The sequence below is a fragment of the Gymnoscopelus microlampas genome (genome assembly GCF_963454915.1).
Source record: "Gymnoscopelus microlampas genome assembly, chromosome: 24".
NCBI classification, from domain to species: Eukaryota; Metazoa; Chordata; class Actinopteri; order Myctophiformes; family Myctophidae; genus Gymnoscopelus; species Gymnoscopelus microlampas.
Genome location: NC_139961.1, coordinates 17770561 through 17788964, shown reverse-complemented (window position 1 = coordinate 17788964; position 18404 = coordinate 17770561). Strand labels below are relative to the sequence as shown.

The 18404-nt window shown below is 41.2% G+C and overlaps 1 protein-coding gene across 1 annotated transcript; it reads right to left on the bottom strand.

Moving 5' to 3' along the window:
* Nucleotides 1-2694: 2694 nt before the first annotated feature.
* kynu (kynureninase) lies at nucleotides 2695-18122 on the bottom strand. Its single transcript, XM_084051081.1, has 14 exons — nucleotides 18066-18122; nucleotides 17281-17480; nucleotides 15858-15978; nucleotides 15099-15181; nucleotides 13561-13622; nucleotides 13220-13291; nucleotides 12483-12557; nucleotides 11823-11969; nucleotides 11467-11565; nucleotides 10474-10547; nucleotides 10042-10094; nucleotides 9495-9580; nucleotides 8459-8689; nucleotides 2695-2863 (listed from the first exon to the last, which is right to left on the bottom strand). Exons 1-14 carry the CDS (start codon nucleotides 18071-18073, stop codon nucleotides 2729-2731), a joined length of 1446 nt encoding a protein of 481 aa, XP_083907207.1. The 5' UTR covers nucleotides 18074-18122; the 3' UTR covers nucleotides 2695-2728.
* Between the last annotated feature and the right edge of the window lie 282 nt (nucleotides 18123-18404).

The window sequence follows — 18404 nt, the reverse complement described above, 5'->3', positions numbered from 1 at the left end:
CAAAGGTACTGTAATTGATATAAAAAAGTATATTGTTAAACAGTTAAAGCTCTATATTATGGTAGTGACATTTGAGTGTTTGTTCAATAACAGGGGTCTTCCTGTGTCTCCAGGTCTTTGGTAAACAAAACAATTTTCAGGTGGGTTACAGATCATCCAATCAAGGAGAGAACCCCACAAAGATTTATCAGGTTGTTCCAGTTCCAATTTTGACTGCTGATTTATTTGTTTCATCACTTCCAGTTTAACTTGTTTGACCATTTTAATTATGAATTTGTTTTAAGTTAAATGCCTTGTTAATAATAATAGAGGAAAAACTGAATTTTCTTCCCTTCTCTGGTTCAGACATGCGTCAGGTTCATGAAACAGCATCATTACATCGCGATAAATTCCAAAGACATTCCACACTACACCAAACAATAGCTTCGGACTGCAGAGTTATGTTTATACATTTTAAATGACAGGTCAATCAGTAACCAGGCCTTTTAGAAGGAACTTACTTGCTTTGTTTGTGTTTGTGTTCTCAATTTCTCGCTGGCTATGCCTCCTCCTATTAGATCAATCCTACTCCTTCTCTTTTGTAAACACAGCACCTTAAAAGACAAGTAAAATATTTGTTTATGTTTATGTTGTATTTTTTTTTTAAAACCTCTATATTCCAATGTCATGGAAGAGTGGAGATCTTTTACATAGTGACATGCCCAACTTCCCACATATAGTGACGGCAGGTTTAAAGTGGTTCAATGTGACTGCTGAGAGTACAGCTGTTACCTTGACAGAGACCAGCTGAACCTCCTTTGGTTAAGTTGAAGAAGAATCATGAATGCATTTTTCCCCCAGTAATTGGTTGCAAAACACAAATAAAACAAACATCAAGTACTCTGAAGTTGGAGAGGATCAGACATGTTACTGTGACTGTTGTCTTCAAGAAAGCAACAGGCCACACAGGTGTAATCAATCGATGAGTATCAGGCTCAACAAAGGTATTTAATAAAAAGAAGGTATAGTCATCTATATCATTTTAATTTGTTGCACTGGGAGGCAAACTGCAGCTGGAAGTTAGAATGCAAACACAAAGAAAAAGATGATCCTTGCGAGATTAGCACTGGACAGACAGACAGACAGACAGACAGACAGACTCTCACAGACCCTCTCCTATGGACAGGTCCAGGTGCAGTTGGCCGTTGCTAGGTTACAGGTAAGGTAAACAAAGTATTCAGAGTGTTGTTATCAGAAGATATGCCGACTCAACCACTCAGCCAATCACTGTGGTTTTAATGGCAACCAAAGTACAGCCTCTCACACAATCACTTGTGGTTTATTGCACATTTAATGTTTCTCAACGTCGGGTCTGGGGACCACCAGGGGTCCAAATAGACCCTTGCAGGTCTATAACTTTGAGGGTACAAATGGAACCAAATGGGCCCTCTCAGAGTTGAATTTACACTGAGATAGCACACTGCTCTGGTCTAGAAGGGCCAGTGTTGTGCCCAAAACAAACTAACAGCATGGGGAAAACACACAACATTCATCTAAATCCATTGAACTAATACAATGTGATAAATGGAATCATGTGTTCATGTTTCCAGCACTTGCAAAGATGTGCCTCTGTTGATCAGTTTTTATTCAACAGTCTTTGTCGCCCTCATGTGGGTAAAATGATAAATATAAGTGCAAGTCGTCTATAATCCAGTGTTCACTCAGTTAATAAAATATTAAAAATGACGCAATATGGCGCTAGTTTCTACACTATTGAGCTATTAAAAATCCACAAGCTCACAATGAGACGCATTGTGAGCTTGTAGATGTGCTATTTTCGGCGCACAACACTGTTGTAGAACAGAACATAAAGTAAGCATTAAAACAATGTTATTTCGAAAAATAGAGCGAAAGCAATCGCATTGCATTCAGCGTGAAGCTTGACATGAAACGTGAATGTATTTAGTTAAAAAGTTTACTATTGTCTGTGCTTCTAGAGCTTCTACTGAGTGAAGACCCGCCCTCGATGCCCTAACACTATTACTCGTTTTTATATTGTATATTTGTCTGTCATGAAAAGTTTTGATGAATTGAAAACATATAGACCCCAATGGAAGTTTTTAGCAGACCTTGTATAGAACTGTACTTTATGTACTTTTTTTTTTTTTGCAAACTGTTAATAAAGTATTCAATCAATCAATTAAAAACACTCAATAGTATTAGTTTCCAGTTGCTTTTCGGGAGGTGACCAATGGGCTCTCTTCGTCCATATTTGTTTTACAGTCTAATTGTCTCAATGGAAGAGTAGGGGGACCACCTCCAACCACTGCACCATGTACTACAGTAGTTACGATTGAATTTAAATAATATACCATACAGATCGGTTAAAATAATGTTTTATTCATTAAAATAAGTTCCAGATTGCAGGTTTAAAAATAACACTGTCGTGTGAGGTTATCCATAAATACTGCTGCTGTTCCAGTTTCAATTCTGTGCATTAACATTTTGAATGACCTTACAAAAGTAAACTTTTATTATGTGTTTTCCAGAGCTATAAACCAAGCCTTTCTCTGTTTTCTCAATCACATATATCTTCGCTGAAAATAGCAGATCCACAAGCTCACAACGCGTCGCAAATGCGACGCGTTGTGAGCTTGTGGATCTGCTATTTTCCGCGAAAGCTTTCCTCAGAATACAGATGCTGGGGTTTTAAGTGATTAAAAGTATAGAAATGTGGTCATCATGGCGTCTATTCGTTCTGCTTCTGTTGGCCGGTGGCGGCGAGCGCGGCTCCCAGAACCTCTATGAAACGATAGACGTCACTAAAGGAGTTGTACATCGGAACCGGAGCCACTCGCAGGACGTTGGGTTCCCTCATGTCACACTGTGGAACAAGCAGAACAAACATTAGAACCAGAACAGCGGTTCCCAACCGTTCTTTTGATTGTTGTTGTTTTTTTTTTGGGGGGGGGGGGGGCTTTTCTGCCTTTATTTATAGTGGAGATGGACAGGAAACATGGAGAGAGAGATGGGGAGAGACATGCAGTGAAGATCGTTGGGGACGGGACTCGAACCCGCCATGCACTGTCAGGTTACTTTAGAGCCTGGGTGCCCGGACCGCCAAGCCAAGCACTACAACAGGTTAAAAACACCCCAAATGGATGAGACACACAAGAAGCCAAAGGCATGTTCCATTGTGGTTCACTAAACATTCAACATACAATTTAGCAATTTAGCTAAGACAGCTTTCTGGGGGGCACGGTGGCGCAGTCGGTAGCGCTGTCGCCTCACAGCTAGAAGGTCCTGGGTTCGATTCCCGCCGGGGACGCTGTGGGCGCTGGGGGCGTGTCTTCTCCTCCGCGTCATCAGCGCCCATACCCTAGGTGGGGGTTGGCGAAAGGGCCTACTCTGTGTGGAGTTTGCATGTTCTCCCCGTGTCTCCTAGGGTAGTTAATACCCTCACAAAAACATGTAGTAATCCTGGTCACTATACTGCCTCCCCCTGGTCAGCTGGGGCGCCTAATGGAGGGGAAGGGAACTGGTTGGAATAACGTGCTCCTTCCACGCGTTACGTCCAACCAGGGAAACTCCCCCCTGTCAGGTGACAAGAAGGTCAGTTGGTTCTCATGCATTGAAGGAGGCATGAGCTCGGCCCTGGCCTCCCTAGGCTGGTGGGGGGAGTGTAGTGCCCAGGATCACTTAGCAAATTGGCACCGGGTGAAAAAAGGGTTACAAAATCGTGGGACAAAAATTATTTAAAAAAAAAAAGAAAAAAAAAGACAGCTTTCTGGATCAGGGCCCACAACTCATCACATGTACACTTCTCTGAACTTTGACCTTTCACCAAACAAATTCTTCACTGTGTCAGTTCACCATTGCAATTAGTCCTTGGGCCAAACCCCAAAATCTCACATATCGCTACCACCTGGGATGGCAAATTCTAGTTGGGATTTTTTTATTCCTATACATCCCTAGATATTATTTTTGTATGATAGACCTTCCTGAGGCCCAGCTAAATTGGGGTTATCAGCTGCTAAAGTTACCACCCCCCATTGAAAAATGGCATTTTAGACACATGTGCATATCTTGGTATTGGCTCACGTTCAGGGCATATTACAATGTTTTATATTTTATGTTTGGTATCATTTTTAAGGGGACACTTTGAGCTTTCATTCGAGCCCTTTGGTGACTATGTATGATAAGTACAGTGGTCACTGGAGCTCTTCAAACCTTTAATAACCTTTTTTTTCTCACAATTTCCGCCTAAACCATATATTTTCTTTTAGTTCTGTGGCATCTAGAAACATCAGAGACACAAAACACAACAACTGGAATACTGACATGACCCTAAGGATTCAGGAAATGTATAATTTACCCATAGTATTTCATTCTGGGGTGGTAATTTTCAGCCTTATCTTAAACAAGCACTTTTTATGAGAAATAGACCGGTCAATAGGCATATAAGAAAGAGTACCACCTCCCTAAACATTGATACAAAAGGGTTTTCAATTGCTTCTGGTACCTTTAGGCATGCTTGAGAACATCCCAAATATCCAGGAAAATATACTTAGCAGAAAGGCATAATTTTCAAGATGCCATCCAAGATGGTCATGCAGTTCTGGGCAAAAACCATGCAGTGTTTTGCATTCAGTACAAATATGTAATTTCTGCCTATTGTAAAAAGGAGACCACTTCTAGGGGAGGAGACTGCATCTATAGCTGTATGAGACCACTGTACTGTATCTAGAAACCACTGTACTGTACTGAATATATTGGAAGTGGTCTGTAGACCACTCTACTGCATCTGTAGACCACTGTAGTGCATCTGTAGACCACTCTACTGCATCTGTAGACCACTCTAGTGCATCTGTAGACCACTGTAGTGCATCTGTAGACCACTCTACTGCATCTGTAGACCACTCTAGTGCATCTGTAGACCACTCTACTGCATCTGTAGACCCCTCTACTGCATCTGTAGACCACTCTACTGCATCTGTAGACCACTGTAGTGCATCTGTAGACCCCTGTAGTGCATCTGTAGACAACTGTACTGCATCTGTAGACCACTGTAGTGCATCTGTAGACCACTGTAGTGCATCTGTAGACCACTGTAGTGCATCTGTAGACCCCTGTAGTGCATCTGTAGACCACTCTACTGCATCTGTAGACCACTGTAGTGCATCTGTAGACCACTCTAGTGCATCTGTAGACCACTGTAGTGCATCTGTAGACCACTCTACTGCATCTGTAGACCACTGTAGTGCATCTGTAGACCCCTCTACTGCATCTGTAGATCACTCTAGTGCAGACCACCACACTGTATCTATTGCTATCTGAGACCACTTTACTGTATCTAGAGACCACTGTATTGTGTATATATACCACTGTACTGCATCTATAGCTATATGAGACCACTGTATTGCATCTAGACCACTGTGCTGCATCTATATCCCACTGTACTGAATCTATAAACCACTGTACTGCATATATAGACCATTGTACTGCATCTAAAGACCACTGTACTGCATCTATAGACTAGCTACTGTATCTATAGACTGCTGTACTGTATCGATAGACCACTGTAGTGCATCTGTGTAGACCATGTAGTGCATCTGTAGACCCCTGTCGTGATCTGTAGACCCCTCTAGTGTGTCTGTAGACCCCTCTAGTATGTCTGTAGACTACTGTCTTGATCTGTAGACATCTCTGGACACTGATACTGCATCTGTAGACCCCTCTACTGCATCTGTAGACCACTCTAGTGCATCTGTAGACCACTCTAGTGCATCTGTAGACCACTCTACTGCATCTGTAGACCACTATACTGCATCTGTAGACCCCTCTACTGCATCTATAGACCCCTATACTGCATCTGTAGACCCCTCTACTGCATCTGTAGACCCCTATACTGCATCTGTAGACCCCTATACTGCATCTGTAGACCCCTATACTGCATCTGTAGACCCCTATACTGCATCTGTAGACCACTGTAGTGCATCTGTAGACCACTCTACTGCATCTGTAGACCCCTCTACTGCATCTGTAGACCACTCTACTGCATCTGTAGACCACTGTAGTGCATCTGTAGACCACTCTACAGCATCTGTAGACCCCTCTACTGCATCTGTACACCACTCTACTGCATCTGTAGACCACTGTAGTGCATCTGTAGACCCCTCTACTGCATCTGTAGACCACTCTAGTGCATATGTAGACCCCTCTACTGCATCTGTAGACCACTCTACTGCATCTGTAGACCACTGTACTGCATCTGTAGACCACTCTACTGCATCTGTAGATCACTCTACTGCATCTGTAGATCACTCTAGTGCATCTGTAGATCACTGTACTGCATCTACCGAGCCTTTGTGGCGACATAGTCATGTTAAATGTGCTTTATATATACATGTTTAAAGCTGTGTTGAGTTGAGATGCAGTATAGTGGTCTATAGATACAGTACAGTGGTCAATGTATGTGGTCTATAAATGCAGTACAATGGTCTATACATGCAGTACAGTAGTTTATAGATTCAGTACAGTGGGATTGGATGCAGCACAGTGGTTTATAGATTCAGTACAGTGGGATATAGATGCAGCACAGTGGTCTAGATGCAATACAGTGGTCTAATATATGCAGTACAGTGGTCTCATGTAGCAATAGATGCAGTACAGTGGTATATATACAATACAGTGGTCTCTAGATACAGTAAAGTGGTCTCATATAGCAATAGATACAGTGCGGTGGTATATATACAACACAGTGGTCTCTAGATACATTAAAGTGGTCTCATATAGCAATAGATACAGTGGTTTCTAGATACAGTACAGTGGTCTCATACAGCTATAGATGCAGTCTCCTCTCCTAGAAGTGGTCTCCTTTTTACAATAGGCAGAAATTACATATTTGTACTGCATGCAAAACACTGCATGGTTCTTGCCCAGAACTGCATGAGATAGGCATACATTTGGCATGTCTGTACAGGAGAGGCTTGTAGGTATCCATGTAACCCATTTTCATTCACATATATTGAGGTGAGAGCTCAAGGGACCATTTGGAAAATGGTGATGGTTGTTTTTCCCTCGCCAAAATGTTGTCTTAACTTTGAATCATTAGGTATTTAGCCCCCTTCCCGACAAGGTAGCATGACAAGGTTGGTCCCATTGGAAACCTGAGGTTGTCTGGAATCAAATGGTATCTCTATCTTTGGGCTACGTCTAAATTTGAGTGTTCCACAGTCTCCGAAAGACAGTCTCGCCGGCGTTCCAGCCAGCCATCCCGCAGGTCTCATAGGGTTAATAAAACATTGAAAAAAACACACTTGGGACCACTTTTTTTCTTGGGATCATCAAAATCCCAATATTAGAGGTCCTATGGATGCCAAAAATCAAAACTAGAAAAAAAAATAAGCAGTCGCGCGTGGACCCCTCCTAGGGCCTCTACTGCTTTGATTCCTGAAAAAACTGCTCCACCACCAAATAGGCCACACCCACTTCATCAACTACTTTAATTGGACACAGGTTTGTTTAATTTATAAAAAAAAAGGAGCAGTGTGATGTCCAAAAAGTGTGTTATATAACTTTTAATATGTTGTTGGCTATGAATGAAAATCCGCCTATAGAGAAAAATAACAACATGTCAAAAAATATAAAAAGCTGCTCCTATGGAAAGTCTATCATATTTTTATTTACTTATATTGGCCCAAAAAACAATTTAGTATAGGTAAGGTTTTGCCAACTTTGTGGTAGCGATATCTCGTCTGGCCCAAGGACTAAATGGAAACCATGTAAGAATCACTGGTAAAGTTATGGTAACGTTTTACTGCACCAAATTGGAGAAATCTCACTGAACAATTACGTACACGAACTGGAAAATTGTGGTCCTTACAAATTCACACAAAATATCAAATATTAAAATGTACAGTTTAAAACTATTAACTGATAATATAAAAAGGAGAAGTGGGGCCAGGTACTGTATACAAACACACGAAGGATGCCACTCACAGTCACAAGAGACATAGCAGAGCTCACAGAAGGAGTGAGCCGTTTGAACCCCTGGGGGCTGGCGAGCCGAGGAACACATTTCCCAAACCCTGGGTTGGGAAAATATCCTTACATAATAAAACAAAGTCTATTAAAAGATTTTCAATAAATAATAAAACAAAAAGTTTCATAAATAAAATAAATACAAAACTTTTTTTTTAAAAACGTCATAAATAAATACAGAAATCAAAGAAATTCCATACTGTAAATATTTTGTTTTAATAAAAAGCCTTTAAGAAGTGGTGAAAACAGCAGATGTACAAGCTCACTTTGTCCCGAAGCGACACGTTGTGACCTTGATCTGCTGTTTTCACTAGTTTGGGTCCTGGGGAGATATCAAATTTCCCTTTTGGGTCTGGAGGTAAAACGTTTGGGAACCACTGATCTATCTAATACAGACAGACAGACAGACAGACAGACAGGTATCACGGTCACTCACAGCGACTCCTCTCTTCTCCAGCTGGTTGAAGACATCTCCGATGGGAACAGAGAAGGACAGAGAGAGCTGGCAGCCCCTCTGCAGGGGGTCCGAGGGGGTGATGATGCTCACGGTGGCCCTGTGAGGCTGGGAGGGGTCTTTGCTGTAGTAACACTCTATCAGGTGCTCCAGGTAGCCTGTCAACAGAACAGACTTCCTCCTCAGTGCAGACATGCTGGTCATCGCAAACACCTGGGGAGTAGAACATATCATGACATGTAGATAGCTTTAAAAGTTGTTTGAATCTTTCTATGATAGAAACTTTCCTTTCCATATTTTATTAACCACTTACCATCCCTATTATGGGGGGGACAATTTGCTGAAAATAGCTGATCTACAAGCTGCGATGCGCTGTGAGCTTGTAGATCAGCTATTTCCAGCAAATAAAGCGATAAATCCGACCCATATTTGCATACTGGGCCCTGATTGGCCGCTCACAACTTCGGAGGGAGAGAAATACAATCTCAACTGAGAGGGGCCAGGCATAATGTGCCGAGGGCCTGCTTCGTCTCTCTCTCAGCTAAGCGGTTAGCTTCGGCCTGAAAAAACATTGGAAGACCCTTGCAGTAGATCAGTGTTTATCAACCTTTTTGGTGCCACGGCACACCTGGCATAGCCACAATATCCCAGGGCACACCTAGAATTTAGCATCTTCTGGCCCTGGGTGCATCTCTTCTTTGCTGGTGGAGCTCTCATCATCTTGTAGTAATACTACTGAGTGCCAAAGCATGTACCCTGTGCCCCTTTTATACAGTACCAGGTAGGACAACATATTTGCATTCCTATGGGTGATGGTCGCTACACTGAATGGACTCGGGCGTGGCTGTGTGTGAAACGGATGATGGCCGTATCGATGGACGGACGATCACCGATATTGTTCTCGAGGGGCTGGGTTCACACTTTCTTCAAACGGCGCGGCACACCTCAGCAGTACTCGCGGCCCAAAATTGGGCCCTTTGCCAGGGTTGATAAACACTGCAGTAGATAGTAGCAGTACCTCTAGGCTGGCTTGCAGTGGACAGACCAGCAGGATGGGTTGATTTGACAGCCTGTAGCCACTGATGCCTGGCTGAAGATCCATCACTGAGACATGGTAAACATACAGAGAACATGCAGTGGAACTCATCCAATGTGGTTTATCTGACATATTCATTGTGTTTTTGTGATATGAATTGTGCATGTTTGTGTGTGTTTAAAGAAGCATTTCACCCATTTGTGGCTGAGTGCCAAGGAGGGAGACTTTGGGTCCCATTGCTATAGTCTTTGGTTTGATGACCCGGCCGGGGATCGAACCCCGACCTACCAGTCTCAGGGCGGACACAAACTGAGCTGGTCTTCTAGTTACTTCATGTACAGAGTTGGTGTACTAACTAATAATAACCACAAGGTGTCAGTAAATATAAGCTACAAAAGGTGTCCATGGTTTCAAACAAGGTACAGTATCCCAGGAACTCCTGATACAGCTAGTTTTCTATCCTACCAGGAAGTTATCACATACATATCAAGGCAAATGGAAAATAACTGTGTATATAAGTAGTCTTTACCATTATTCATCTGGAAACGAGTTTTAAGGTCGTGACCCCACCATCCTAAGAGACTGGAAAATAAAAGTAGTGTTATTTTAAAATGTATATCCACATTACATGATAGTATGTTGCATTTCATATGACACCATATCAGGGGTCCTTGAGGGGGTTCCAGAGGGTCACCAGCTAAATGATTGATAGGAACCAAATGGACCAAATGGAAGTCAATTATTTTTGTTGTGTTGAAATTAACAAGGTTAAGAATGACTGATTTACGGTCACGGTTGGGTGCATTAGTTCTCAGTGAACAACAGGTTGTGAGAAAACTACCAAATCCATGTAATTTAAGTCTGAAAAAACTATAATAGATTCAATTACAGTGAAAACTACAGACCATGTGCATCAAATGACGCTATGAGGACATGATACAGTAATAGATTAGTTACTCACGCTGGTTTGACTGTGTGTGCGTGTTTCTCATGAATGAATGCGCCTGCGAGGCCTCCTGCACCAGAGTTCACATACTACAAAATACAACAAAACACAGTTTAGCAAGTGGAATAAACAAAATACAATCAAATACAACACAAGTAATAATATGAGAAGAAACACACTTCATAAAAAACAGGCAAAAATTATGTATTTGAGTTTTCTCAATAATTGTGGTTGTGACACCATGTGCTTTCATTTATCAGGACACCGCATCTCCAACAAACAGGACGTCACAGTTAAACTGTACCGTCATCTGCTTGCTAGGACACAGTGTTTCCTATCCGTTCCTCCTTCATATCCTATCTTTACTAATTCTGTCTCAGTCATGACTCGTGTATCTTCCGTTCACGCAATGTGGTGCAAGGGTGCAAAGGTATATATACTCTGTGTGCTTACCCACTTAAACTGTATCGCCTGGGGTGTAGCCATCACACAAGAGAGCTAATAATTTGTAAGAAACCTGTTTGCATTTGTGATGCCCCCAAAATTGAAAGCGCTTTTGAAGGTGTGCCCTATAGATCCCCTTCAAAATGATTCCAAATTGGGGATGATTGAATGTTGTGTTGATGATATACAGTATGGCGTTTTTTGTAAGAAATAGGCCCTGTCATGATTTGTGGCATTTTTATTGCAAATGGGCCCCTCCCGCAAACTTTGGATGCCAATCTTAGCCAATAGGAGTAGTATATGACGAATCCAACTGCCACATCTTGATCATATGACTCCAGAGATAACGTGTACCAATTTTTGTATGTTCTGGACAACATCTGTAGGAGTAGTAGCAGATAGTGAGTTTTGAAGAAAACGCTAAATAGCGCAAAATCGTGTAGGCATAAATGGGCAGGCCTATATGGGGAATTTCATCATGATCCAATAAATGTTTTATTGTATTGTATGACCTACGGTACAGGAGTTAATAAAGGAGATAATAAAGGAGTTCACAACACTGACCTTATAAGAGCACCAGCAGGCGAAGTCCACTCCCCAGTCGTGTAGCTTGAGTTCAGCGTTTCCTACAGCATGAGCACAGTCAAAACCTACATAACAACCCTGTGGAGGAGAGGAGAGGAGAGGAGAGGAGAGGAGAGGAGAGGAGAGGAGGACAGAAAAGGAGATTTTGTGATCCAGCACCTGTTTTTTGTGGTGCATGCACCTCCTGGACTGCAATTTTCGAATACAAATGTATGTGAAGGTTACTGTTCCACTGAAGCTGTGTCAATGCTTCTGGACCAGTGGCTGTTTGGCCCAAGACTTCAGTGCGTTTTTCTATCCTAGGCAGGTTATGTTGTGTTTAGTAGGTAGACTACCTTCCTGTGTCCAGCCTGGGTGATGGCAGCCAGGTCAAACAGCTGTCCGGTGTAGTACTGAACCCCACTGAACATCACCACGGCGATGGAATCCCCCTCCCTGTCAATCACCTCCACAATGTCCTCTGTTCGCAGGGTCTCCTCTCCCTGACACACAATCAAAATCAAATCAATGAATAATAGTAATACAACAAAAAACCTTCAGAGGTTCATGTGCACACATTGTATATCGGCCAGGCCGGCTGTCCAGTATGTTACTGTATACATCTGTCATTTATTAAATATCTATGATATGACTCAATATGGGCATTGTTTCCAACCGCCAGTGACTTGACTAAATATCTATATCACAGATTTAGGAGGCGGGCTCTGGACCAGTTCACACTGGTTAATTGGGATTGAAAAGCAGGCTTCGCTCTGCAGTGGAAAGCCTGGTGATGTTGAGGTTAAACCAGTTATTTAGAGTTTCATGTAAACAGTGTCACTGATGGTCCAAATGGGTGGACCATTATGGGTCTATAAAATAAACACTGAGGAGTTTACAGTGTAGACTGGGGTCCCAGGCCTAATGCATAATCCAACTGAGGGTCCTTGAAATAAAACAGTTTGAGAATCACGGGGGCAACTCGTGATTCTCAACTGTAGTGGTGTCAGACCTACCGGCCTGGGAGAGACCAGCACCATGCTCTCCTTGGGGTCCAAGCCCTTCAACGTGATCTGAGACTCCACGGCATACTGGAGAGGAGAGGAAAAAGTTTGGGGTCAAAATACATCTGACTTGATATTACATGAAGAACCTTGTAGAACTAAGTACCAGGTGGTTCCTAGAGTTTAACCATCTTCATGCTCACACTGTTAATTTAACACACTTTGAATTGCCTTTGTGTAGGAAATGTGCTATACACACAAGTTATACCACCATCATTAATGTTATGGGTGCAGTATACAAAATGTCCATTGACAAAGGTCAACTTTGTGGAAAAAGTGACATCCTAAGGGTCTGAAAATGAGACTTTGCCCTTTAACCACTTAAACCCTATATAATATATTAATACATTGACCTCGTTGGCTTGTGGTTCACCCCTTTTTTTCTCTAGTGAGACCCAAATACATTTGATGTCTCCCCGGCACCCAAACTAGTGAAAATATATGATCTACAAGCTCACAGCGCATCACATGACTTCTTACATTTTTAATTTACGTAATTCCTTTGATTTTATTCTATTCTATTCATGCAATTATCTTTTAACTTTGTATTTTATTTTGGAAACGGAAAAAGGGTATATCGTGACCCATAAAAATGTTTCAAGCTCACACATTGTGAGCTTGTAGATCGGCTACTTTCACAGAATGCCTATTATGAGTTACAGTGGTTAACTGACAGCTGGATTACTCACATGGTCTGATGGGAAAGCCTTGTCCTCCAGGAGGATTTTGTACCGTTTTTCTGTAGGTTTGTAAAAGGAAAGCTACAAGAGAATGATTTGGCCTCTTACTTAAAGCAGTACTTCAATTCAAAATATATATTTTTTTTTCTGAGAAATACACAGGTTCAAAATAGAAATAAAACATGAAAAGCCAAGCTATATTGTAATTATATCAAGCACGAGTGCCTTAAACATTCATAGCTGGGGTTCAACCGAAAATGTATACATACTATTTGATCTCCTATTGACTACAGGGACATGACATTTACTGAATCTACTCCCAAAGGGGGTTTGATTTGATCAAATCTTACTAGTAAGAGGTGTAGATTAACTGTCAAACCATTCATCAACGCCACCTCTTCAGCTTTAGCCCCTGTAAAAGAGAGAGAGAGAGAGAGAGAGAGAGAGAGAGAGACCATTTCAGACATACCAATTTAGTTATTTATTTTCATGTCATGCTGTCATGTCAGCACTCTCTCTCAAAATTCCACAACTGCTTGTAACTGTTCTCCAACTCCAACTATAACCACTGCAGCTGTATGCATAGGCCTGTCACTATTATTACATCATTGTCCAATCGCAATTATTGTAAGATAATCACAATCATTTTGCATAATCCTCAGAATCATTTCCAATAATCTGTATAAATTAAACTGTTCTACAAGCTCAGAACATGTCACATCAGCTTTTTTCGAAACGTTTGAAAATATATCATTACTAAATATATGGTCTGTTTTGGCCATAGTAGATTTATTTTGATTATTTGTACCGGTCATTGTCAATAACTTCTAAGTATATTTAAGTTATTTGTTACATCTGCCCTGTGCAAATTTTGTTAAAGCCTAAAAGGCACACAGAAATGTTATTTTTCTGTTTCAATGTTCAATGTCAAAAACACAAATACAGAAATTGTTCATTGCAATTATTTGAATGACAATTCATTGTAAAGTAAAATGTCATGATTGTGACAGCCCTATGTATGCATGCTGGCGTTGAAATGCACTGAAATGCCCAGAATTCTTATGTTGCACTTTGAACTCTACAAAACACACTGGGATGCAAGAGTTCGATGACCTGAGGCAGCAGCCTAACTAAAAACATCTATAAAGTTTGTACATCTGTGTCACTGTCCTTCACATAGGACTGGTCAGCTCCCAGTACAACAGTATAGAGCTGTGGTTGTACTGGTCAGCTCCCAGTACAATAGTATGGAACTGTGGTTGTACTGGTCAGCTCCCAGGTGTGAGTACAACTGGTGTTATGTTAAGATGTACAGTACAGGAACACAGTAATACTAGTAATAGTGACAAAGACAAAACATTTCAGAGGTCTTTATTCCACTCAGGTGGAGGAGGAATCCTAAAGGTCAGAGTTCACATGCTTGTAACTTGAAAAATCACGGGACCTGAAACCCAGCAAAGGCTATAAAAAGCTGGGTGCTCGCTTTCCCTCAACAATGAGCTATAAAGGCACACTTCCACTCTAACAAAGGAGGAGCCGGGGATCGAACCGGGAACCTTTCTGACTCCCAAGGGGCCACATGAGCCACATACCGCTATGATGAATAGTGAACATGGCCGATCTAGATGCTCTTTTAACGCGTCACATTTCAGAAAATCTTTGACATTTTTTAAAGGTATGCCAAGAATATGTATGTCCGGTTCAGATAGAGAGCACTTCAAACACTTCCCATTACAGCCAACATGGACATAGACTCACATCCCACCAGAACCTCTCAGCTTTCCTACTGTCTGTATCAATGCATGAAAACATGCCAAGATGAGTCGACTGATCGCTGTGTTTTTAGGAAAAGAAAGAAAGAAGAAAAGAAAAGAAAAATTGATCTTACCAACAACGTTGGCCATGAGTTCTTCTATGTTGTTCTCAGCCCAGGCCCACGGCCGAGAGCCCTGAACATGACCATGAACACCCCTGGAAAAATATTATGACAACAATATGACCATGAACACCCCTGGAAATAATATGACAACAATATGACCATGAACACCCCTAGAAATAATATTATGACAACAATATGAGCATGAACACCACTGGAAATTATGATAGCAAGAACATTAGGTCTGGGGAATTAACCGAAAATAAGTCAAACTGACTTTTAGAACCAATAACCGACTAAATCTTGCTCAAATCTAATAACCAAGAAGGAGAGTTTTTCTTTTTTTTTTTCAAAAAATTGACCCACATTTTCACCAATTAACCTTGAATTATACTTTGTTGTACAATGGTGTCATGCAAAAATATAAAAAATAGCTCTTATAGATCAAATATTTTCTTTTTTCTTTTTTTTCGTTCAAGAATTGTAATTGAGGCAAAAGTTTGAAATAATAGTGATATTTGATTAGAAGTCCTATCGCCCAGCCCTTCTGGGCAATATGGACAAAATCAAACATCACAATATTTTCTTTTACCAAATACCGTATTATCAATATTGTGAAGATAACATCTAATGTGACGATAATATCATTTGTCTACAAGCTCACAGCATGTGACGTGTTGTGAGCTTGTAGATATAATATTTATGTATTTCCCAGCCCTATCAGCACCCTCATATGATATACATATTAGTATATAATAACTATAAACATACGTTTTACCCCATTTCTCCAGCTCTTCATCCAGGTATCTCTTGGCCTTTTTGGGCTGAAGTCCCAGCGAGTTTCCCACGAAATAGATGCATTCTTTGGTGCCGTCGACAAGTGAGAGATCAGCTGTACAGACAAGAGACAGTACAGGGGTTTGTAAACTATGTTTTCAGGAATGGCAACTTATACAGCATTTATACAACATTTTCTTTGTGAAAATGTATTTACGTATAGGTTTCTAAATATATTTTCACGTACACAACCGGGCAAAATTTGTATACTAATATACCACTGATTCTCAACCTCTCTAAAGTGAAGGACCACCAATTTGATAGACTCAATTTGGTCCAATATTTACACCAGAATTATTTTACTCTCTGCATACTGTAGAGATAACAGTCAAACTCATTATTGTACATTCTCTAGATGTAATTACATGTAAGTGTAGATAATGGTAAAGTTTAACTATCATTCATTTAGCTGGGGAATGTATCTTCCTACATGACTCTAGTTTATATTTGTGTACATGCTAATAACCCTGCCTATATAGCCTATATACTGTAGTCTACTGTGCATAATGACAATTGTGTAAACAAACCTACCCCCTTGCAAAACACTGATCTCTGTATATCCTATCATTTATGACTTAAACTATATTTCTGGAAATCAATGGTAAATACCAAACTTTTCAATTAGGCTAATATTATCATATTTAATGAGATGATTTGCATATTTTAACACATTAGATTAGCGTATTGGTTCACTTACATTGGAAATAGTAACCTAGTACAGTGATTCTCAAAGTGGGGTCTGAGGACCCTCAGGGTTCCTTGGGGGGGTGGGGGTTCTAAATGGACTAAATGGACTATTACAGGTCCGTAACTCTGAGAGTATACCAAAGGTCTAAAGCAGGGGTCTTCAACCTTTTCAGGCCAAGGACCCCCTAGCTGAGACAGAGATGAAGCAGGGACCCCCTCTATATTGTATAAAATTGTGTTTCAGAATTAAACTTTTTTTTTGGTTTACTTGGCCTGCTCTTTTTTCCCTCTACACCTATACCTCTTTGAGCTTGTAGATCTGCTATTTTTGGCTAAAGTGCTCCTCAGAAAAAGGGATGCTAGGGTTCAAGTGGTTAAGGTAAAAAAAAATCATACCACACAAAGATTTGGCGGACCCCCTGTAGTAACTCTGAGGACCCCCTAGGGGTCCCGGACCCCTTGTTGAAGACCCCTGGTCTAAAAGTTCTCAATGGACCCTTACAGGTCTGTAACTCTGAGAGCGTACAAATGGAACCAAAAGGAACTGTGAGGGTCCATTTGGTTCCAATTGGTATGCTCTTACAGTTACGGAGTTCCTTGAAACTAAAACGTTTGAGAACCACTGACCTACTATAGCCTTTAGTATGATTAATGTGTAATGTTAACTCACACGGAGGCAGGTCTGTGACTTTAGGCAGCAGGAATTCCTCCCTCAGGTGTCTCAGCTCGTCGTGTTGGTCCAGATAGTGGGCCACCTCCACCGAGGTGGTCCTGCAGCCCAGCCGGGACGCCACCAGCTCCAATGTCTCTCTGGGAGACCCAGCAGAACCCAGCACAGAACTCATCTGAACCTTGAACTGAACTGGCACACTGAGTTAAAGAATATCACTATTTTGTCCTGAATTATAGACTGCAAGTGGCAATGTTATGTTTAAAAATGGTACAAACTTAAGGTATAATGCAGTTCTGTCAATGAACGGACTGAACCAATTGCCTTACGGGGAGGTAATGCCCTTTAACCCCGAGTGATCTATGTAAATATTATTTAGCTAATCATTAGAGAGAGAGAGAGAGAGAGAGAGAGAGAGAGAGAGAGAGAGAGAGAGAGAGAGAGAGAGAGACACACACACACACACACACACACACACACACACACACACACACACACACACACACACACACACACACAGACAGAGAGAGAGAGAGAGAGAGACAGACAGACACGCAGAGACAGACACGCAGAGAGAGAGATATTTAAGCCTACTTATAACCAATTAAGTTGGTTATAAGTTAAACTGATTTTGATGCTATTTATTTCCAGTTGTGCAAAAGGTTCTCAGATTCAGAATAATGTCCCTGCGTCAAAGTTTCACTTTTCTGTTGTCTCTGGTCTCATTATGATCAAGCTGTGCATCTTTTCCAAACCATGTGTAAATAATAACATGCGTTTCTCACCTGTACATGATTATCTTGTGATTGTCATGTTGTATCGTCTTTGTGTTTACATTCTGTAGGAACCATGAAGAGAGCTCAGAGTGCAGTTATGAAGTCACGTGGGTGTTGACAGCTCACATAGGGGTACATGGAGAGTAGGACACATGTCAATCCTGCTCTCAGAATTCCTCTAGATGGCGGTACAGAGCCACAGTTGAATGACTGAGCCTCTTCCAGCAGAAAGAGGTTGGACCTGAGACGTCATAGATTAAACAAGTGAATAAGGAAGTGATGACACTAAGAAATGAGCAGGCACTTTCTCCTGATTGGCTGAGATTTTGACACCTACCGAAAAAAAAT